Here is a 24,357-nt window from a genome sequence, read left to right as displayed (position 1 = left end):
AAGAGCCACATTTGAGTTCTCCAGCTGGGGGTTCTCAGTGAAAGCAAGAGGACTCAGCCTGTAGTTTGGGAAGTCACAGGCCCACAGCCCTAGAGCATGGCCCCTCTGTTTTACACGCTCCCTAGGACGGAGTGGCACCTCAGCCTCCACTCACTCTCCTGCTGCCTCTCTGCTGGGGTCCAGCCACGTCCTCTGCTCCCCAGGGAAGTTCCACCTCCAGACACCCATTACCTGGGGCCTTATAGCAAGGCAAGTGGGGGAAGGGGCATGTGGGGGAAGGAATAAAGACATGGCTGCCATGGATCTGTGGCAGTCCTGAAATAGGCAGTGTAAAGTTCTCAGCCACCTGCGTAAGCCAGCTGTAAAACCTACTCCTCTCCCTGCATCCTCCTCTTCCAACAGATGGCAACGTGCAGGTCAGCGGTCAGCAGAGCTGGGCTACCCAGGCAGGACCCAGATGCTCAGCCCAGTGGTGTTCCGTAAACTGAGCAGTGCTCAGCCCTGAGGAAAAGATCTGTCTGCAGGCAAGGTCCCTGCCTGGCTTCCTGCCCCAGTTGGGTGTCTGTAACAGGAAAGAGCCCTTACTGCAGGAGAAGGCGGAGGGAGCAGAGGGAGCAAACAGCTGCGTACTCCATAGGGAGGATCCTCAAAATAGAAAGACGCATATGCACTGCAGGCCTTGACCCAGAATGCTCACAGCTCTACCATCAATCCAGCTTGCTTCAGTGCAGTCGGGCTGCTGCCGAGCTGCGGCGTCCTCAGGGGTCCTCTCTATTCTTACCTGAGCCCCAAGGACACGCATTTCACAGGGACCCACTTCAAAAAAACCTCTGAGTCATGCATAAACTCTGATCATCAGAAAGGTGCTCAGATAAACCATATACCGAGTGGCTAAGAACACGTCCACATCATCCAACAGACCCTGGCGGAGCCGGAGAGCACAGTTACTCAGCCTACTTCACTGATACGGATAGTGAGGCCCAGAGGCTCAGGCAAGAAATTGGTAATGCTAAGGACAGCTGCCTCTCTGATAAACTGGTCCCTGGGACCTCCTGGGTTGTATATGTATGTGGCAGTGGAGCACATATATGTGGGAGCCTCTCTCTTGGGGTGAGATATGTACCAGCAAACATGCCCAAAGCCTGCGTGAAGCAGAGGATACTGGCAAAGACCCAAACCTCTGAACCTGTGCTTCTAAGAGTGCTGTTTAGACAACTCACTCCAGTTCCTGGCTGGCTGTCGCTGTCTTCCTGCTTTCTGCCAGGCTGGGCAGTGGACAATGCTGAACAGAAGGCTCCAGGAGCCACCAGGATAAAGAAAAGAGACTTCCACTGTTCACCTGTTTGTGGGCTGGCTCTGCCGCTGGAATGCCAGTGCCAGGAAATCTGGGACTGTTTCGTCTGCTGCTCTGGCCCGAACACCCAGAGCAGTCGCCAGCATTGGGAAGGTCCCTCTCACATCTGGGCTCCTAATCTGGGAATGGGAAACAGAAAAAAATCATTTCACTATTCTCTCTTCTTGCTTCTACCTCAAACTAGAGGGTAACATACACTTATTCCCAGTGGAGGACGCCTGGAGATCATTTGATTCAAGACTGTGGACTACTGGAACCTAGATCTAGCACAGGGCTAGGCACAGGGAAAAGGTCCTGGAAATGTGGCCACAGAAAGAAGGGCCATTATGAATCATAGGCAGGCATGCCATGTGATCTCAAGAGGATAAAGATTGCTCAAGATCTCATGAAGAGCTGGTCACATCCCAGGATCAAGACTGCTGTCTAATTGCTTAGTCCAGTGGTCTTTTTTGCAAGGAAAAGCATGAGCCTCCAAAGCTTCTGGGAACACATCTTGAACCAAATCACACATCACAGGATGAAGTGAACAGAGGGTCTCCTACTGGGTACTTCAAAGATCACCAATCTAAAGAAGAGGGATATCTAGAATGGAGCCAGTATTTTTGGTAGCCTCTCAAGTCTCCACTTATCCTGTTAAACAGAGGGCTCCTCTCTCCCGCTTCCTCAGCCCCACATGTGTTTAGAAAAGAGGAGTACATGGGCTGAGGGGGTTAGTTTTGGTTGTGCTGTGGGTGGAAGGAACACTGTACTTGGGCCCATCCTAACAGGGACCCTTGAGTAGCTTCTCATCATCTCAATGGCTACCATTCTGCCAGCCATTGGATTCCTCAGACCTTAATATCTTTATCCACAAAGAAGAATGATAATAATATCCTTTTCCCCTCAATCAAAGAGTAGTTGGAGGCTCCAGTGGAACACGGGACATGCCAATTCATTGCAATCCCTTGAGTTATCTATCAACGTGAAATGACTGAACACAGAAGATGTTCAAAGATCACAGCACCCCCCTCCTTCTCAGACTGTATATTTAATAGCCTTAACAGCCCCATTTTGTCCAGCTGCATTTTGAATAGAACAGATAGCTGACCAGATCTGGGAGAATCTTTAAAACTTGCTACTCAAATTGGGTATAGAGATGATATGTAACATGCACAGTGAGTCTCAACTCCATGCGTACACTTGTAACCAACCTACTGCTCTAGGGGGAAGAGTTGAGATCTTAACTTCAAAGGGAAGGACCAAATGTTCTGCTCCCTGTTAAAACTTCATACACTAACTGAAGACATTGGAAGTCTTATTAACCTTGGAGAGATTACCAGATGTTCAAGAGGTAAAACTTTTTTCCCCCAAATCACAAGAGGCATTACATTGTCATGCAACTGAATGAGTGAACAAGTGTGGAAAAGGTAATTTCATTGCTGTGATTTCTCATGATGGCTACTTTTGCATGCTATGTAGTCATCATCTTGTGCTTTTCAATGGACTTTAGATTTAAGAGGTGGCAGAGTATGGTGGTGATGACAGTGGGCTCTAAGATACCTTAGGTTCTGAGCTCTGCCCTTTCTTCAGTCAAGTTGCTTAACTTCGCTGAGCCTCAGTTTCCTACTTATAATAATGGCCTCTTTCTCTCAGGGTCATCATGAGCATTAGAGGAGATGATTTCCCCCAAGTGCTTAACATACTGCCTATCACCTAGTCAATACTCAACCAAAGGTTATTCTTACTCTTGGTGCAGATGGACTTTGTTCTTAGGGAAAGCAAAACCCCACAGCTAGTTAGCAGCAGATGCAAAACCCGAGGGTCCTGAGCCCTGGGTGTTAGGCTAAGAACAACTATCACATCGGATATACTTTTTCCTGAAAGGAAATGCTCAATTATTTGAGAAGGCAATTTACAAAGAACTCTCCTCTGGGACTGATAGAATTTTGTATCAAGACTTTGATTGGAGGTCTGTCTTTTTGTTAGATTGTTTCGGGGAAAGGACAAGAGCACCAGTTAAGGTGAATGTCCAAAGCATTATGTTAGGGATACTTTCAGGATGATGGAGAGTGATAGGAGCAACATGCTTCCAGATGCACATGGTTTCCTGGTGCTAGGGTGCAGGGTGTCACCTCTGGATGTCACGAAGCATCAGAGGGAGAGGAAACAACGGAAACATCTGAGATTCAGCTAAGGCCACACCCTGGAAATGCAAGCCCAGCTCCTGCAAAGGACCTCCTCCTGTTCCTCGCATGCCAGGCCCTGTAATAACTTCTTTGGACAGCATGTTTCTTGGCGAACTCACAGGCCATTTATGCTTTTTTTTTGACGGAGTTAGACAGTGAGAGAGAGAGAGAGACAGAGAGAAAGGTCTTCCTTTTCCTTTGGTTCACCCCCAATGGCTGCTGCTGTTGGGGCGCTGCGGCCAGCGCACCACACTGATCCGAAGCCAGGAGCCAGGTGCTTCTCCCGGTCTCCCATGTGGGTGCAGGGCCCAAGTACTTGGGCCATCCTCCACTGCACTCCCTGGCCACAGCAGAGAGCTGGCCTGGAAGAGGAGCAACCGGGACAGAACTGGCGCCCCAACCGGGACTAGAACCTGGGGTGCTGGCGCCACAGGCAGAGGATTAGCCAAGTAAGCAGCAACACTGGCCTATTCTGCTTTTAATCTGTCAATCCCTTGGTTCACAAGCAGGCAACTGAGATGCTCTGTGTGTTTGGTAAAGTTCAGTGTTAGCCACAGGCACATTTCTGAGGCTATAGGGAATGAGGAGCCACTAACACTCAGCTTCTCTCACACTGTTATTCACTGAGTAGGAGTTCTCTCCCCGTTTAAACTCTGATGTCTTAATATTAATGGTTGATGGATTAAGGGTAAAGTCTTAGTCAAACTGTGATCTGTGTAGTGGGTCTAGTGGGGAGTCTAGGTCAGTGGGGGCATGCCCTTGGAGAGGGTTGATTATTGAAGTTCAGTTCTGCCTAACTGCTCTCTCTGCTTCCTGGTTCACCATGTGATCATTCCTGTGCACCTGCCATGACCAACCTCTACCAGACACTGAACTATGAGGCCACCTGATCCTGACCTATAACCTCCAAAGTAGAAGCTGAAATAAACCGTTTCTTTCCCAAGAAGCTGGTATTCCAGTTAAAGTAGCAAAAAGCAGACTAATACGCACATCAAGAGCCACCTTAATCTTCTGGTGATGTTAGCAGCAGAACCTGTCAGGCCCAGTTAAACAAACGGGCTCTTTCAGCATCTTCCTTTTTAGAGAGAACATGTATCTCGCAAGAAGACAAATGGGGTTTCAACCGTGAAGACTCATCTGAAGGAGTTGTTTTTGCAGCCTGAAGATTGTATTTTTGTTGTATTCAACTGGGGGCTAATCCTTGGTCTTCTAGGACACCTCAGAGTTCTGGAAATAGGCCACTCAAAGCCCAGGACAGAGAACAAGTTGTGCTGGACAGGGGTCAGAGGGGCTGATTTTGATCAAGTCCAATGTGTGACTCTAAAGAAATGAATGTGAGTTGTTGGCGAGGTTTACGAAGGCTCTGAAGGCATCTGCAAAGGGAAGCCAAGCCTGGAAATGGTACGAGCATTGACAACCTCTCTATAGTACAGGCCCGGATGGCTGCTCCCAGGCCCATTCTAAGGACAACCATCCCTTGAACACATCCGCTGAGGTATACACTGCCCAAAATCAAAGCAGTTATCTACTAGTCACACTTTTCAAAAGAGTGTGTGTGGAGTGGGCAGGAGAAGAGGAAGAGTACTCTTGTAACTACAACCCACTTACCCTTTTCTGCTTGGTTTTGGCCCAAATGAATTAAAGAAATGGGAAACAAAGGAGCAATTTGAAGTCATGCCTAAATTGATCATGGACTCTAGTGTATTACCAGGAGTGTTTCTTTATTTGAGTGACTCAGTCATTGACAGTAACAAAGAAACCATAAATAAAAGAGAAATCAGGATAGAAGTTAGAGATTCCTTTCTAGAAGATGCATAAAACAGGGCTAGTCATTTTGTTAATAAACTGCTGGCCAAGTAATCATCCATTTCCACCTCCTCACCTAACTGCCATCTCTGTGAAACTTGGGATACTAGTAGAGTAAACAAAGTTTTGTAAGTATCTACACATTCTACTGGTTAGCACATCCTCAATCAATTTTTGGTAGTTGTCATTGAGAGAAAAAAGAGAAGCATTATTTCAATTGCCTCCTACACACACACACACACACACCTGGACACATATCATAATCTTAAAACAAACAGAAAGCTGACTTACTGAAAGTGGATTGCCCTGGGAACTGGAGTCAGGCCCTCTGGTTATGTGAAATGTCATTACCTCAGAGCCCAGGGCTCCCAGTTCTATGAACAGGAAGGAAGCAGACCTACGGCTCTATAAGAGCCATTTCCTCTCTGCTCTATTAATTTCAGAGATTAAGCAAGCCACTCCTCTGTGGGCCTAATACCCTGAGATAACAGTCATTGTGTTTGCTGCAACTCCTGATAATCGAGCTAATCTTGGCAGACTGGCAATGTTGCAGGCTTTTATTGTCAAATTCAACCAACCAATGGCTCTCATGGCTCATTCTCTCATCTTTGCCCTTAGAACTACCACTGGAATCCCTAATGCTGAGTTTCAGACACTTGGATGATGTCTGGGTTTCCAGAGAGGAATGTAGAAGTACATCAAATGAATTTTAAAAAGGATGCTAGCGCCAGTGAGTTGAATGGGAATCCCTTTCTCTGCTCCACTCACTGGCTCCTTGTTCTCAGTAATACTAGAAAGTACACTGATTGCATGTCATTTGAGATGGTTTCTATCAAGGCAAAAAGTAGGATCTTCTTGCCTCTCACTTGTCCTCCTCTTCTCATTGAGGGGGTTCAGTGCAGACATCACTGGACTGGGAATACAGATGAAACAGTTCAGTTCATCCACAAACTCACAAAGGGCAGTCCTTTCTAGATAATATTTGAGATCTTTGTATTTTAAGTTGCCTCCTTGCTACCAACTTTGCACAGGGAATTTCAATAACACATCTTACATTGAAGTTTAGGATTAGAAGCATTCAACACCCCCCTCCCCCCATAGCCCATTGTCTGACCGATTCCTGGAGCTTTCTGGGCTCCTGACGATTTCCCACCATGGCGAAATGGGGAAGCATGCTCTTGATTACAAGCCGACTTTTCCAGTCATCCATTGTTTGACCTGCAATTTTATTCTTGACTCTCCAAGGCGTTTCCCAAATGACCTAGACACAGGGCTTTGGGAGACAAAAAGCACACTGTCTTTGAGATATGTAGATGAGACCACTGATCCCCTGAATCATAGACTTTAACTCTGAGGACAGGTTTGTGTGCAGTCAGCCACCTCCGTTCCCCACCCTACCGCCCTCATTGAGCACCACCCCCAGGGATGAGGGGCATTTCAGTGGGGGCAGTGGCTGCGATGAAATGGCAGTTCTGGTCATGGGAGACAGAAGAAAGTTCACTGGAGAGAGGGCAGAAGACAGCCGATACAATTAACATAATACCAAGCTTATAGGCAAGGAGTGTGAGTCTGAGGTTTGGCTTTGTTTTTTTTATGATATGCCATGGGCCACAGGGAAAGACTCGTCCATTCTCTGAGATCCAGTGTCCTTATATGCACTCACAGTGATGCACACAGGTGATAGCTTAGTGTTCCGTCAGCTATACCAGAGTAAGACTTATAGCCCATAGAAGGAACAGCTACCAATTCTCATCCTGTTAGAATCTAGTCAAGTAAGCTGACCAACAGTGAATGGCCTGACAGGTACCAGACATATGTAATAGATTTTGAAAAGGGCTAATGAAACACTGAGTCAACAGGCTTATGGGAAACTGAGCTGTCTATGATCATAGCTACTCCAATGTATGCTCTCCATGACAGAAGAGTAGACATGTGCAAATCCAGGTGAAGCTTTCATTTCCTTTTGCTTCTCATGATATAGTAGAAATAAGAGTCTCTGCTAAGGCTCTTATATGATAGCAGATCTTCCTTTCCTAAATCTCCTTTGGCAGCACAGCATCAGGCTCTAAAAGCTCAATGTCCAAATACCCATCCTTAGAAAGAGAAGTACTTTTCCCTATCTTATCACTGAGCAAACTAAAACCTCTGGACATTATAAATAAAACCAATATTAGAAGATCCTGCACAGCATGAAGGAGGAAATAGACCATCTAGGTACCATTGGACATGAGGAATGATATAGAAGTGAGTTCTCTGAGTTTCCTTTTGGCCTCACATATGGTAGACTTGGAGCTGAAGAAGCCAGCAACTCAAAATGTCAATAAGCACAAACAAAAAGACCCAAACAAAAGATTGTTCCTATAGCCAAAGAACCAGGAAAAGGGTACCCTGGTAAAATAGAAAACTTAGACAATAACTGCTCTAATCCAGCTAAACACCACAGAACAAATTAAATTTCCATTTCGTCCTATCAGTAAAGGCCAAGCATGGAGCCACGACTCCACAACCATCTGTCAGTAATGGGTCACTGTTCCTCATTCCCACAAGAATGGTATCAGTAGATACATAACGGGAAGCTAGAACTCATCTCTGCTCAGAAGGGAGGAGGAAGGAGCCCTACCTCCTTGATATCAATGATCTCGAAATGGAAAACTAGAGTTTTATACTCACTTGACAGAAATAAGATGGTAGCCTATTCCCTGCAAGGGCAATGTCAGAGGAAGTCAGCTAAAACAGAAGATTAAAATAAGATCTAGTCCTACAAAGTAGCACCCCAAATGTCTAGGCTTCTATAGAAAAGCACTGATCATACCAAGAACCAAATGGATCTCAAACTGAAAGAAAAATATTGTCCAAAAATGCCAATACCAAGATGATACAGATGTTAGAACTATCTGACAAGGATTTTTTAAAAAAAAAACATTAATCCTTAAAATTTCTCAACCAAAAATTACAACCACATTGAAACAAATAAAAAATGGAAAAAGAGTCATCAAAGAAATAGGAATTCTCAGCAAAGAAACACAAAATACAAAGAAGAACCTAATAGAAATTTTGGAACTGAAAAGTAAAATAACTGAAATAGACTTTATGGATGGGATCAATAGGAAAATGGAAGAGACAGAGGAAGTAATTAACATAGAAAAACAGAAATTAACAATCTGACAATAGAGTGAAGTTAGACTGGAAACAATGGACAGAGACACAGGAAATCTGTTGTGGGATTATAAAGGAAATATAGAACATTCATGTCACTGGAATTCTAATATGAGAGGAGAGGGAGAGAATGGGACTAAAAGAGTAAGCAAGAAATAATAGCCTAAATCCCACTCCCCAAATTTGGTAAAAAATAAAAAATAAAAAATAAAAACAGACTTGGAAATTCAAAAACCTGAGTGAATTCCAAACTGTATAAATGCAAAAAAATCCACTGCAACAACCATCATAATCAAAATTCTGAAACACGAATACAAAATCTAGAAAGCAGTGATAGAGAAATGATGCCTTAGCTATAGGGGAAAAAGCAATTTTGATGACCATGGGTTTTTTTTTTTTTTTATCAAAAACCATGGGGACCAGAAGGAAGTTGTATAATAACTTGAAACAATAATCTCAAGTGCTGAAAAAAGCAAATTGTCAACCCAGAACCCTACGCTCAGTAAAAAAAAAAAAATAAGTTCACTATATGGAAGAGGACTCAAGACATTCTCAGATGAAATGAAACTAAGAGAATTGGTCAATAACAGACCTCTACTGAAACAATGGCTGGGGCAGGTATATTTGGCTTTGTGGTTAAGATGCCCTTGGGACACCCTCAGCTCCACCAGAGTGCCTGGGTTTGAGTGCTGCATCTGTTCCAGATTCCAGCTTCCTGCTAATGTGCACCCTGAGAAGCAGCAGGTAATAGCTTAAGTAGTTGGGTCCCCAACACCTATGTGGGAGCCTTACATTGAGTCCCAGGCTTCCAATTGGCCTAACCCTGGCTATTGCTGGCATTTGAGGAGTAAACCAATGGTTAAGAGATTTCGCTCACCCTGCCTCTCAAAATAAATAAATAAATAAATAAATATTTAGAAGACTCCTGACTAAAGGGAATTCTCTGGACAGAAAGGAAACATTAAAATAAGGCATCTTGGATATCAGCAAGGAAGAAAGATAAATGGAAAGAGAAAAAATAGGTATATATAATAGACTTCTTTTCCTCTGCAGTGTTCCAAATTATAGTTGATGCTTGAAGCATCAGTTATGACATTATTGGACATGCCTCTAAATTTATGTGGAAGAAATGTTGAACACAATTACATCATAAGCAGGGGATAAAGGGTGGAAACAGAGGTTAGACTTCCACACTTCACTTAAGCTAGTAAAATACTGACACTAGTAGACACACACATACACACACACACACACACACCTAGAACAACTACTGAAGTGCTATTCAAAAATCTGCACTCAAAAACGCCATAATATTAATCAAGTTGAATTGTAAAAATTCTTCAGAGAAATAGGAAGTTAGGATAAATAAAATAAGAAACAAAAGCAGAAAACAAAAATGAATTTTTGGAAATAAGCACTTACTAGTAAGTATATTAAATGAAAATATTATAAATATACCAATTGAAAGAGGTAAGCAAAGTTGATGTAAGAAAATGACCCAAAAACCTGTCATCTGCAAGAGGCTCACCTTAAATATAATGGTTTCAGAAAAGTAAAAGTAAAATAATGTCAAAAGTTGTATCATGATCATGAACATTAATTTTACAAAGTAGCAGGGGTGGCTCTAGTAATATCAGATAAAGCAGGGCTAGCGCTGTGGTGCAGTGGGCTAATCCTCCTCCTGTGGCACTGACATCCCATATGGGTGCTAGTTCTAGTCCCAGCTACTCCTCTTCCCATTCAGCTCTCTGCTGTGGCCTGGGAAAGCAGTGGAAGATGGCCCAAGTCCGTGGGCCCCTGCAGCTGAGTGGGAGACCTGGAAGAAGCTCCTGGCTCCTGGCTTCAGATCGGCCCAGCTCCAGCCGTTGTGACCATTTGAGGAGTGAACAAACGGATGGAAGACCTTTCTCTCTGTCTTTCCCTCTCGCTGTCTGTAACTCTACTTCTCAAATAAATTTAAAAAAATCTTTTTAAAAATATATCAGAGAAAACAGTCTTCAAAGCAGTGAAAGTTAACAGGAACAGAGAGGACATTACATAATGATAAATCTTGGTCAATCTGGCAAGAAAACATAAAATTCCTAAATGTGTATGATCAAAACAATAAAGCTACAATATAGGATACAAATGTTATCAGAACTGAAAGAAAAAATAGAAAAAAACACATCCTCTCTCAACAATGGATAGAACAACAAGATCCAAAATCAGAAGATGTAAAAACTCAGCAACAGGATTCAAGAGAACCTAATTAACATTTATAGGATGTGCCACCAAAAATCAGTAAAATTTACATTCTTTATAATATCTGAAGAATATAAAACTATTTCAAAACATTTGTGGGGAAATGCAGTTAAAAACCATGTTTATTTTAGTGCAAAAATATTTTTTATTTGACAGAGTGAGAGAGCATGCACATGCATGCACACATGTGCTCTCACCCACCAAATGTTCACGATGGCTGGGCTAGGCTGAGCCTAAGTTAGAAGTTGGGACCTCACTAACATCCGGAACCAGACAAGGATGCCCACTCTCCCCATTGCTATTCAATACAGTTCTGGACATTTTAGCCAGATCCATTAGGCAAGAAAAAGAAATTGAAAGGGTACAAATTGGAAAGGAAGAAAAACTATCCCTGTTTGCAGATGACATGATCCTTTATATAGGTGGACCAAAAGATTCCACTAAAAAGACTCTTGGAACTCATAAGAGAATTTGGCAAAGTTGTGGGATATAAAATCAACACACAAAAAACAATAGCATTCATGTACACTAAAAATGCTATGGATGATAAAGAACTTATAGGGATCAGTTCCATTCACAATAGCTACAAAAAATTTAAATGCTTTGGGATAAATTTAACTAAGGATGTGAAAGAGCTCTACAATGAAAATTACAAAACATTAGTAAAAGAAATAGAAAACAAAATAATGGAAAAAATCTTCCATATTTGTGGATTAGAATTAATATCATCAAAATTTATAGATTTACAGATTCAATGCAATCCCAATAAAAATACCAAGGACATTCTTCTCAGATCTAAAAAAAAAAATCATGCTAAAGTTCATATGGAAACACAAGTGACCCTGAATAATAAAAGCAATATTAAACAATGAAAACAGGGTTTGGTGCTGTGGTAGAGTGGGTAAAGCCACTTCCTGCAGGCTGACATGCCATGTGGATGCTGCTCCACTTCCAATCCAGCTCTCTGTGTAACCACATGGGAGACTCAGAGAAAGCTCCTGGCTCCTGGCTCCTGGCTCCTGGCTCCTGGCTCCTGGCTCCCGGCTTTAGACCAGCCCAGCTCAGGCTGTTGTGACCATTTGGGGAGTGAATCACTGGATGGAAGATCTCTCTGTCTCTGTCTCTTCCTCTCTCTCTCTCTCTGTCCGCCTCTCTGCCTTTCAAATAAACAAATATTTTTTTTTAAAGAAAAAAACCACAACGCTGGAGGCATTACAATACCAGATTTCAAGGCAGTACAGGGTTGTTATAATCAAAACAGCTGAGTATTGAAACAGAAATAGACATGTGGACCGATGGAGGACATTATGGAGATTCCTCAGAAATGTCAAAATAGATCTACCATATGATCAGCTAGCCTATTCCTGGGAATATACCAAAAGGAAAAGAAATCAGCATATGAAAAAGTTATCTATACCCGTATGTTTGAGAAGTTCAATTCACAATAGCTAAGATACGGAATCAACCTAGATGTACATCACTGATGATGGGATAAAAAAATGTGGCATATATACACAATAGAACACTACACAGCCATAAAAAAGAATGAAATCCAACCTTTACAACAAAATGGAGGCACCTGGAGACCATTATGCTTAGTGAAATAAGACCCAAAAAGACAAATATCACATATTTTCTATGATTTGTGGTCATTAATATGTAGAGTACAAAAATTGAATGTCTTCTCAGTGAAATTGACATCTTGGAATTTGATTACTGCTTGTAAACTGTATTTATATTCTGCTAAACAGTGGTCTTTCTACTTAAAAAAAAAATGAAGCTGGGGTCTGAATCAAGCTCTCGCACACAGGTGGCAGGAACCTGATCATTTTAGCCATCACTAGTGCCTCCCAGGGTCTCTATCACCAGGAAGCTGGATTCAGGAGTTAAAAACAGGTATCTAATCTAGGTACTCCATTTTGGAACATAGTTTCTTTTTTTTAACTTTTATTTAACAAATATAAATTTCCAAATTACAGTTTATGGATTACAGTGGCTCCCCCGCCCCCCATAACTTCCTTCCCACCAGCAACCCTCCCATCTCCCGCCCCCTCTCCCATCTCATTCACATCAAGATTCATTTTCTTTTATTTATTTATTTATTTATTTATTTATTTATTTATTGACAGGCAGAGTTAGACAGTGAGAGAGAGAGAGAGAGAGAGAGACAGAGACAGAGAGAAAGGTCTTCCTTTTTCAGTTGGTTCACCTCCCAAGTGGCCGCTACAGCCGGCACATTGCGGCCGGTGCGCTGCGCCTGTCCAAGGCCAGGAACCAGGTACTTCTCCTGGTCTCCCATGCGGGTGCCAGGCCCAAGGACCTGGGCCATCCTCCACTGCCTTCCCGGGCCACAGCAGAGAGCTGGACTGGAAGAGGAGCAACCCGGACAGAATCCGGCGGCCCGACCTGGACTAGAACCAGGGATGCCAGCACCACAGGTGGAGGATTAGCCTAGTGAGCCGTGGTGCTGGCCAAGATTCATTTTCAATTATCTTTACATACGGAAGATCAACTTAGTATATATTAAGTAAAGATTTCAACAGTTTGCACCCACACAGAAACACAAAGTGTAAAGTACTGTTGAGTACTAGTTATGCCGTTAATTCACATTGTACAACATATTAAGGACAGAGATCCTACATGGGGAGTAAGTGCACAGTGACTCCTGTTGTTGATTTAACAATTGACACTCTTGTCTATGGCATCAGTAATCACCTGAGGCTCTTGTCATGAGCTGCCAAGGCCATGGAAGCCTTTTGAGTTCGCTGACTCCAATATTATTTAGACAAGGCATTTTGGAACATAGTTGTCTTAACTAGCATCATTGCTAGGAAAAACATCCTCTTTTGATAAAAAGAATTGAAATCTATGCATAGTTTTTTCCATAATATGCATTTCCATGAACTTTTTGAAAGTCACTGTATGTATGGATTTCAATGTTTTGCACCAAAATAAACATATTTCAGTTTCATTTTCCATGAACTTTTAAAAAAATTTGTTTAAGTTATATGTTTCATGTATTTCATATAAACAGATTTAGGAACATAGTGAAACTCTCCCTCTCCTGCCCAGGTTCCAACCCTTCCCCCTCCTCCCTCTCACATTCCCACTCTTAATTTTTACAAAGATCTTTTTCAGTTTACTTAGTGATCATATAGACTTCTTGAACTTGCATAAACTTGTATACACTGAGATAAACATATTCTGGATCATACAATAATGCATACAAAAAAAAGTTAAAAGAAAGAGTGAGTAATTAGCCTGGCAGTTAAGACACCCATGTCTCACTTGGGTTACCAATGTTTGATTCTTGGCTCCAGCTTCAGATGCCAGCTTCCTGCTAATGCAGACCCTGGGAGGCAAAAGTGATGGCTCAGTTAATTGGGTTTCTGTCACCCACATGAGAGATCTGGTAGGATTCCTAGCTCTCAGCTTCTGCCTCAGCCTAGCCCTGGACTGCTGTGGGCATTTGGGAAGTGAACCATCAGATGGGAACCATTTCTCCTCTTTTCCCCTCCCCACAACCCTTTCCCTAACACCCTGCCTCTCAAATATATTTAAAGTAAGTTTTAAAGTAAAAACAATTGAATTAATACATGGCGTTTCCTTTGACACAATGAAGTCAAATTAGGAAACACTAATAGAAATGCAACATAAAAATATTCAAACACTTAGAAACTAAATAGTACACTTAAAAATGTATGTCTTGCTGGCGCCACAGCTCACTAGGCTAATCCTCCACCTGCGGCACTGGCACCCTGGGTTCTAGTCCCAGATAGGGCACCGGTTCTGTCCAGGTTGCTCCTCTTCCAGGCCAGCTCTCTGCTGTGGCCCGGGAGTGCAGTGGAATGGGAGACCAGGAGGAAGCACCTGGCTCCTGGCTTCGGATCAGCAGGTGCACCGGCCGCAGCACACCAGCCACAGCAGCCATTGAGGGGTGAACTAACGGAAAAATGAAGACCTTTCACTCTGTCTCTCTCTCTCTCACTGTCTAACTCTGCCTGTCAAAAAAAAGTATGTCTCAAGAGGAGACTTTAAGATAAATTTTAAAAATGCATTGACTTATATAAAATGAAAATGCAATATTTCAAAATCAGATAAAGCTGTGTCATCTAAACTCCCACTTAAAGAACTTAGAAGAGTAAACCCAAAATAAGCAAAAGGAAAGAAATAATAAAGAATCAGAATCAATGACATTGGAAACAGAAAAACAGAGAAACTGAATGAAAACTGCTACTTATTTATAAACATTCATAAAATTGACAAACATCTAGCAAGATTGACAAAGAAAAGGACACAAAGGATCAATATTCTGAATGAAAAGTGGGATACTACCATAGCAGACCCTATAGACCTGAGAAATACTACTATGATGAACTCTATCCTCACAAATTTAGAAATGTAAGTGAAACAGGCCACTTATTCTAAAAGCACAAATTATCAAAATTTATTCAATATGAAGTTATTTAAGTAACCTTATACATGATAAAGGATACTAGGTTAATAATTTGAAAAACTCCTGAAATGAATTCTAGATCCAGATGGCCTCCCTAGAGAATTATACAATTTAAAATTCTATATAACCTCTTCCAGAAAAAAGAACACTTCTCAATTCATTTTATTACCCTGACAAAGACAAAAGTTGAGCAAAGAAGAAAAATACAGAATAATATTTCTCATAAATCTAAACACACAACCCTTTAAGTTTTATTCATTTATTAATAGAATTATACCAATGATAAAATTGGGTTTATTTTGGGGGATGTAAGCTTGATTCAATATTTAAGTCAACTCATGTAATCTACCAATTAAATACACAAATAATCAAAATCACAGGCTCACCTCAAAGCAATATTGACAAAGAAGAACAAAATTGAAGAATTTACATATTCTGATTTTAAAACTTACTACCAAGCTACATTAGTCAAAACAGTAAAGTACTTGTGTAAATACAGGCAATAGACAATGGAATAGACTTGCTTTTAACAATGGTGCCAAGACCATTCAATGGGAGAAAGAATAGTCATTTTAACAGGTCATTCTGTAACAGTGATGGCTGCTTGGCAGAGAAGTTACAATGCCACTTGGGATTCCCACATCCTGGGTATGAGTCCTGTTCCTTGTCTGATTCTAATTTTCTGCTAATGTGCAGTGTGGATGGCAGCAGGTGTTGGCTCAAGTAACTAGGTCCCTGCCACTCATGTGGGAAACCCAGATGGAACTCATGCCTCCTGGCTGTTGCAGGCATTTGGAGGTGTAAGCCAGAGGATCTCTCTGTCTGTCTTTCCAATTAATTAATTAATTTTTAAAATAGTCTTTCAACAATTGGATATCCACATGCAAGAGCATGTTATTGGACCTCACCTCATATCATATAAAAAATCAGCTCAAAAGGAATCAACAATGTAAATGTAGAAGTTGCAACTATAGAAATCTTATAGGAAAACACAACATTTTTATGACCTTGGATTTGGCAATGAAATCTTCCGTGACACTAAAATGATGAGAAAGAAAATGTAAAAATAGATAAAGTGGACTTCATTGAAATTAAATCCTTTTGTACATTGAAGGACATTACCAAGAAAGTGTAAATAAAACTATACCTTTGCAAATCATACGTCTGAGGAGGACCTAATATTCCAAATACACGAAGAATTCTTACAACTCAACAAAAAGATAATCACCACATTTACAAGAAAACACATAGACAAAGGGCTTAAACAGACACACCCCCAAAGAAGACATAGAGTGGCAGTCTAGCATACATAAGAATGTTCAATATCATTAGTCATGTCATTATAGCCACTGGGATGGCTATGATAAACAAATAATAAGTGTTGGTGAGAAGGTGGAAAAATTGGACCCCTTATACATTGCTGGTGGGAATGTAAAATTTTGCAGCTGCTTTGAAAAACAGGTAGTTTCTCAAATGCTAAACACAGAATTACCTTTTTATCCTGCAATTCTGCTCCTAGATATACAACTGAAAGAATTTAAAATAGATACTCAAGGGGCTGGTGCTGTGACATAGTAGGTTAATCCTCTACCTATGGTGCTAACATCCCATATGGGTACCGGTTCAAGTCCTGGCTGCTCCTCTTCTGATCGAGCTCTCTACTATGGCCTGAGAAAGCAGTAGAGATGGCCCAAGTGTTTGGGTCCCTGCACCCGCGTGGAAAACCCGGAAGAAGCTCCTGGCTCCTGGCTTTGGATCAGCCCAGCTCTGCTGTTGTCATTTGGGGAGTGAACCAGTAGATGGAAGACCTTTCTCTCTGTCTTTCCCTCTCACTGTCTGTAACTCTACTTCTCAAATAAATAAAATCTTTAGAAAAAAAATAGATACTCAAGCGAAAACTTTTACACAAATGTTCATAACAGTACTATTCATAATAATTAAAACTAGAAACAGCCTAAATGCCCATCGCAGGATAAATGGATAAGCAAAACTTTGTTATATCCAGCAGCGGGTGTTCACTTCAGCAGCATGTTAACTAAAATTGTAAGAATACAAAGAAGATGAGCATGGCCCTTATGCAAGGATGGAGTGTTGCATATTTTTGGAGTTTAAAAAGATAAACAAAATCAATAAACATCTATCTAAACTAAGAAAAAAGAAGAGTAGATTCAAATTAAAAAAAAAATCAGAGATGAAAAAGGAGTTAGCTCAGGGGCCAGCGCTGTGCCGCTGTGGTTAACGCCCTGGCCTGAAGCTCTGGCATCCCTTATGGTTGCTGGTTCGAGTCCTGGCTGCTCCACTTCCCGTCCAGCTCTCTGCTATCACCTGGGAAATCAGGAGAGGATGGCCCAAGTCCTTGGGCCCCTGCGCCCATGAGGGAGACAAAGAGGAAGAAGCTCCTGGCTCCTGGCTTCAGATCAGCGCAGCCCCTCCTGTTGCGGCCAATTGGGGAGTGAACCAGTGGATGGAAGGCCTGTCTCTGTCTCTCTCTCTCTCTCTCTCTCTCTCTCTCTCTGTGTGTGTAACTCTGACTTTCAAATAAAATAAATCTTTAAAAAAAAGAAAAGAAAAGAAAAAAGAGTTAGCACAACTGATACAACAAGAATACAAAGGATCATTGGAGACAATTATGAACAACTATATGTCAACAAAGAAGAAAAGCTAGAAGAAGTGGATAAATTTCTGGATATATGTACCTTAGCAACATTGAACCATGAAGGACATAGGAAACCTGAACAGATGAATAATGAGTAATGAGGTTAAATTCATAATAAAAAAATCTTCCAACAAAGAAAAGCACAACACCAGAGAGTTTAAAAGCTACAGAATTCTACAGAAGTTATAAGGAAGAACTATCAACTCTTTTCAAAATATTCCAAATAGTTAAAAGGGAGAAGACCCTCCCAAATTCATTCTATGAGGCTAACATTTCCTTGACTCCAAACCACTCAAGGATATAACAACAACAACCAAAAAAGACCAATATCCCTCATGAATATAGGTACAAAATTCTCCAAATACTCTCAAATACAATTAAATACCTAATATCAATTAAGAAAATGATCTTTTTCATGATTAAGTTTGATTTATCAAATACAAGATGGTTCAACATATGAAAAAATAAATGTGAACCATAACATCAACAGAAAGAAATCATATGATCATCTTACTAGACACAGAAAAAGCATTCAATAAAAAATTCACCCAGTAGAATATCATTCAGCCACAGAAAGGAATGAAGTACTGACATACTATAATATGGGTAAACCTTGAAAAAATTATATAAATGAAAGAAGCAAGACACAAAAGGACAGGTCACAGTTATATGGAATGTCTAGAATAGGTAAATCCAGGTGGTTGCCAGGGGCTAAAGAGATGGAAAGATTTGGGACTAACTTCTTAATGTGCATATTTTGGGATGATTTAAATGTTTAGGAACTAGACATAATATTTATAATGGTGTATAACATTGTGAATTACTAAATGTCTTTGTTATGTGAATTTCATCCCTATTTAAAAAAAAAAACAGTGAGAACACCAAATGCTGATGAAGACATGGAGAAACTGAATCACTTATACATCATTGGTAGGAATGTAAAATGGTACAGTCATTCTGGAAAATAGTTTGGCAGCTTCTTACAAAACTAAATATGCAGCTGCTGTATGACCCAGTTTGTATTTATAGAAAAACTTGCACATAAGTTTACACTATCTTTATTCATAATAGCCCAAGCCTAGAAATAACCTAGAAATCCTTCAAGAAATATCCTCTTGACACATATGATGACTTGGATGAAACTGCAGTAATTATGGTAAGTGAAGAAAGATAATCCCTAAAGCTGACATATTGTATAATTCCACTTATATAAAATTCATGAAATGACAAAACTATAGAAATGGAGAACTGGTGAGTGGTTGCCAGAGATTAAAGAAAGGGAGTGTGAGAAAGAAGTAGATGCATCTATAAATGGGCAACATGAAAGATACATATGGTGGCAGAAATGCTCTTTATCTTTACTATGTCAATGTCATCATCCTGGCTGTGACATTGTACTATCATTTTGCATGCTATTTTGCAAGTAGAGGGCTCTGACTGAAGTTTACATGGCATCTATCTGTATCATTTAAAAATAATTATTATATATGTTTTTGGGCTACATTGTGACATTTGAATACATCTATAAAACATATATTGATAAAATCATGATAATCAATATTCCCCCTTCGTTGCCTTTATTTTATGATTGGAGGTTTGGAGATGCTTTCTTTATATACCAGGTTATCACAAACTATAGTCTCCCCACTATGTTATGTAACACTGAAACTTTGGTATAATCTCTAATTTGATACCCATTATCCAAACTTCCTCTATACCTCCTACCCCTTCAAGTTTCCAGTAATCACCATTCTGTGTTCAGATTGAGTTTTATTTTTTAACTTCCACATATGAAGGAGAACATGTAGTATTTGTCTTCCTGTATCTGGCTTATTTCATTTAACATGACATCCTTTTCAATGCATGGTTCTGGATCAATTGCACATCTTTTATTTTTTTAAGATTTACTTATTTATTTGAAAGTCAGAGTTACAGAGAGAGAAGGAAAGGCAGAGAGAGAGAGAGAGAGAGAGAGAGAGAGAGAGAGAGAGAGAAGTCTTCCATCCACGGGTTCACTCCCCAGACGGCTGCAATGGCTGAAGCTGTGCTGATCTGAAGCCAGGAGCCAGGAGCTTCCTCTCAGTCTCCTACATGGGTGCACAGGCCCCAGGACTCAGGCCATCTTTTACTGCTTTCCCAGGCCATAGCAGAGAGCTGGACAGGAAGTGGAGCAGCCAGGATTTGAACTGGTGCCCATATGGGATGCCAGCACTGCAGGCAGCAGCTTTACCCACTACACCACAGCGCCAGCCCCCAATTGCACATCTTTAGGCAAAAATTATCCTTGACAATCTTTTGGATGCAGTGTTAGGCAATAAGTTTTTTCTTAGGGTTGACACCAAAAATATGACTCATAAAAGGGACAATTGATAAACTAGACTTCATCAGAAGTAAAACATTTTGCTCTGTGAAAGATCCTGTGAATAGGATAAAAAACAAAGCTACAGAGTGTGAGAAAATATTTACAAAATGTATATCTAATAAAGGACTAGTATCTACAATGTATATAGAATATCATTAGCCATTAGGTAAATACAATTTTAAGTCACAATGAGGGGTTGGTGTTTGGTCTAGTGGTTAAGATGCCTACGTCTCATATCAGACTGCCTGGTTTCGATATGCACATCCAGTTCCTGATCCCAGCTTTCTGCCAATGCAGAACCTGGGAAGCAGCAGGTGATGGCTCAAGCAACTAAGTTCTTGCCACTCACATGGCAGACCGGGGCTGAGTTTCCAGCTCCTGACTTTGACCCAGCGACTATGGGTATTTGAGGAGTGAACCAGCAGATAGGAACTCTGTTTATCCCTATCTATCTCCATCTCTGTCTACGTCTCTCTGTGTTTCTTTTCCCCTTAAATAAATACATAAAAATAATTAAATAAAAAAACATGAGATATCACTACCAACCAATCAGAATGGCTAAACAAACAGAATAAACAGCAGCATTATCAAATGCTGGTGAGTATGTGGAGAAATTGGATCACCCATCCATTGCTGGGAGAAATGTAAAGTGCAGCCATTCTAACAGTCACGTGGGCCATTTCTTACAAAACGAAATGTGCAGCTACCCTATGACCCAGTGATTGCACTCCTTGGCATTTTCTCCAGAGACATGAAAATATGTACCCTCAGCTTATATACAGAACTTATGTTTTAAAATGTAAAATGTTTAATAAAATGTTTAAAATCTACATATGAAAATCTATACCCATATCAATTTCCTGGTTGTACTATTGTTATTCAGCTGTCACCATTGGGGGAAACTGGGTTAAGGTACAGGGGCTGGCTCTGCTGTTCAAGGAAGAATTTAGCGTGCAGGTGCAGGGAGACCTTGATTCTTCACATTGCTTCTGGGAAATTTTCTACATAGCATTCTTTTTTATTTCATACCTGTTTTTCTGAATTTTCCATGGCATGGTTATTTATTTTTAAAAAAATTATTTATTTACTTGAAAGTCAGAGTTATAGAGAAATAGAGAGAAAATGAGAGTGAGAGTGAGAGAGAGCGAGAGCAAGAGAGAGAGAGAGAGAGCGAGTGAGCGAGCAGGGGGAAAGAGTGAGAGCAAGGGAACTATTTTTCACTGCTTTCCCAGGCCATTAGCAGGAAGCTGGATTAGAAGTGAAGCAGCTGGGACTTGAACTAGCACCCATGTGGGATGCTGGCATCATAGGCAGTGGCTTTACCTGCTACGCCAAAATGCCGGCCCCCACATTCTTTTGTAAACCAATTTATAGACATTTGCACAGATCTTTTTTATTTTTTATAAACAATCCCCACCCAAATCTTTCTTGGGTGTTTCAGATGGCAAGACTGAGTCCTCCCTCAGCTGTAATTTGACTCAATTACTATGGTCTAGAGATAGCCCAATTAAAATACAATGGCTGGGGCCAGCACTATGGCATAGCTGGTAAAGCTGCCACCTGCAGTGCCAGCATCCCATATGGGCACTGGTTTGAGACCCGGCTGCTCCACTTCCGATCCAGCTCCCTGGATCTCTGCTCTGGCCTGGGAAAGCAGTAGAAGATGGCCTAACTCCTTGGGCCCCTGCACCCTCATGGGAGACCCAGAAGAAGCTCCTGGCTCCTGGCTTTGGATCAGCTCAGCTCTGACCATTGCAGTCATTTGGGGAGTGAAGCAGCAGATGGAAGACCTCTCTCTCTTTCTCTCTTTCTCTTTGCCTCTACTTCTCTCTGTGTGTAACTCTGACTTTCAAATAAATAAATAAATCTTTTTTAAAAATACAATGGCTTATAATATCCAGTGTACGCAAATGACAAAGGGAAAAGGAGACCTCAGATACAGCCAAGGCCATCACTACCTCCCTGGCCCAGGAACACTGATGATCTGCACTCCATGTGAGGTATGGAGGCTCAGATTTCATTTCAGGGGTGACAACACAAAACCTACCAACATAAAAAAAAACTGCCCGTTCAGCCCTTCTAAAAACAAAAAAAGGCAAAAAAACCCACCACATTTTGGTTTTTAAAGACTCCATTCCATTGATTTCATGTCCTGCCCCTTTGTGGCCTCCAGAGCCAATAGAAAGGAGGAAAGGTGAGAGTAGTAGTGACCAGAGTTCCCTGAACCAAGGTCCAGTTCTGTGGTGTGCAGCAGCACCCTGTTCCCTTAGTGTCGTTATCATCATTCTCGGGTGGGGCTGGAGCACAGGACTGACTGAAGGGTCACTCACTTGGAGAGGGACTGATACCTGGAGATTGACTTTGCTCTAAGTCAAAAAAGTATCTCAAAACCTTATGTTGTCTTGTTTCCTCTTTCCCTCTATAGCAAGCCAGGCCTGGGAAACAGCCCTTGGGAATATCCTTCTGTGTGAAGTGGGGATAAGCCCCAAGGTCTGGCTGGCTTCCTCTCGCTGTGGGCGATGTTCACGGGCACTTGTCTAGGAAGCCTGGGTTCTCTATAAATAGAAACCAACCCCCAGAAATTCCTCTCACCTAAGCACCATGCAGCACTAAAGAACCCTATAGCCAGCTGCCACACGCACACAGCCTCATCAATCTGCACAACGCCAGCTTTCTAGTTTGTACTCTAGCCATGGTCACTTCACACCAAAAGAAAATGTCCAATGCTCTTGCTTCCTACACCAGTGGACTCTACTGGATCCTTGATGCCCATCTCAAAGTGCCTTCTGCTGCCACCTGGATGTACACGTGAGAGAAGGAGGAAATAAGGAGCCAAATCAAAGGCACTTGGCAAGGAAAGAAGGGGAGTGTGAGGGTATTGGCGGAAGAAACCTAAAAGGCTGAATGCCTCTTTCAAAGCTGAAAGAAGTCTGAGTCCCCCACCCCCACAAAATTAATCAGGAGCAGAAACAATCTTAGGCATCAGATTGGAAAGACAAAAGGTGAGCTGTGCTACAGTCTGCACCTATTTCTGAGCTGTACCTATAGTGATGCCAGGCAAGGTGCCTAACACATCTGAGTTGCCCTCTCATCCCAGTAGGTCCTTCCTCTGTGTTATTTGGATGTGGTGAGGATGAGGAGACAGGTGTAGCTCAGGCATTCCCAGGAAAAACTCCAAGGCCATGATATTCCACCGAGAGAGGCCAGATACTGGACAGATTTTTCGTTAGGGCAAAAGACACTTGATATTATAGCCCTCATTTTAAAGGGTAGAATTTAGCCCCCAAGCAAAGCAAAGTCAAAGACCTCTTGGTTCCTAGTGGGCTTGCAGAAGAATGGAAATTAGCTAGTTAGGTGGAGGTGATGTTGATGGCAGAATAATTCATCTGTCTTCAAATGTGTTATGGGCTGAATTGTGTGCCATCCCCATGTTGTGGATACCTGTGGAGGCCTTCAGTGCCTGTGAATGTGACCCTACTTGGAAATAAGGTCTTTGCAGATACAATTAATTAAGCTGAGGTCAGAAAGGACTGGGTGGGCTCCTTCTTCAGTATGACTCATGTCATTATACAAAGGGGAAATTGAACACAGAAACAGGCGCATGGGGAGAACACCATTTGAAGACTGCAGTGCTGCTGCCACAAGCCTAGGAAAAACCAGACACCTGCAGCAGACACTCCCTTGTGTCTTCAGAGGGGATATGGTCCTGCAAACACCTTTACTGCAGACTTCCAGCCTCCAGAACCATAAGACGATTCATCCCGTTGTCAAAGCCACCCAGTTTGTTGAAGTTAATCATGGCAGCACCAGAACACTAACATCTTGGAAATCAGACATTTCACATAGTGTCCCATCTAATTACTCTCTGTGGCAAAGGACTCATCATCTTTTGTTGGAATGACTAAGAGCTGGAACATCTTGAGCCCAGGGAAGTCCATTGTTAAGTTGCTATCCCCGTGAGCCTGAATCCAGAGTTCACCTACGAGACAGCTCTGAACCAGTACACCCCAGATAATACTTTGCTCATGGAAAACCCTTACAAAGTTTTGTAGACAAAACTATGGTGTAGGCCGGCGCCACGGCTCACTAGGCTAATCCTCTGCCTTGCGGTGCCGGCACACCGGGTTCTAGTCCCGGTTGGGGCGCCGGATTCTGTCCCGG

General features: G+C 41.7%; 1 protein-coding gene and 1 pseudogene across 13 annotated transcripts in view; one reads left to right on the top strand and one right to left on the bottom strand.

Moving 5' to 3' along the window:
* Positions 1–24,357, bottom strand: part of MAMLD1 (mastermind like domain containing 1) — a 137,870-nt gene that overhangs the window by 52,039 nt on the left and 61,474 nt on the right. For 12 of the 13 annotated variants that reach the window (XM_089323691.1, XM_008275037.5, XM_089323692.1 and 9 more), the window contains exon 2: positions 6,440–6,598. The exons of the other annotated variant lie outside the window; for it this stretch is intronic. In XM_089323691.1, coding sequence (XP_089179817.1) covers positions 6,440–6,535 — 96 coding nt within the window. In that variant the 5' untranslated portion in view covers positions 6,536–6,598. The remainder of the gene's footprint in view (positions 1–6,439; positions 6,599–24,357) is intronic. 13 annotated transcript variants of the gene reach the window in all.
* LOC127487633 (U6 spliceosomal RNA) lies at positions 17,190–17,281 on the top strand (annotated as a pseudogene).

The sequence above is a fragment of the Oryctolagus cuniculus genome, chromosome X, assembly GCF_051225735.1.
Source record: "Oryctolagus cuniculus isolate XC-2025 breed Fujian yellow rabbit chromosome X, ASM5122573v1, whole genome shotgun sequence".
Classification (NCBI taxonomy): domain Eukaryota; kingdom Metazoa; phylum Chordata; class Mammalia; order Lagomorpha; family Leporidae; genus Oryctolagus; species Oryctolagus cuniculus.
This window is presented reverse-complemented; position numbering and strand designations above follow the sequence as displayed.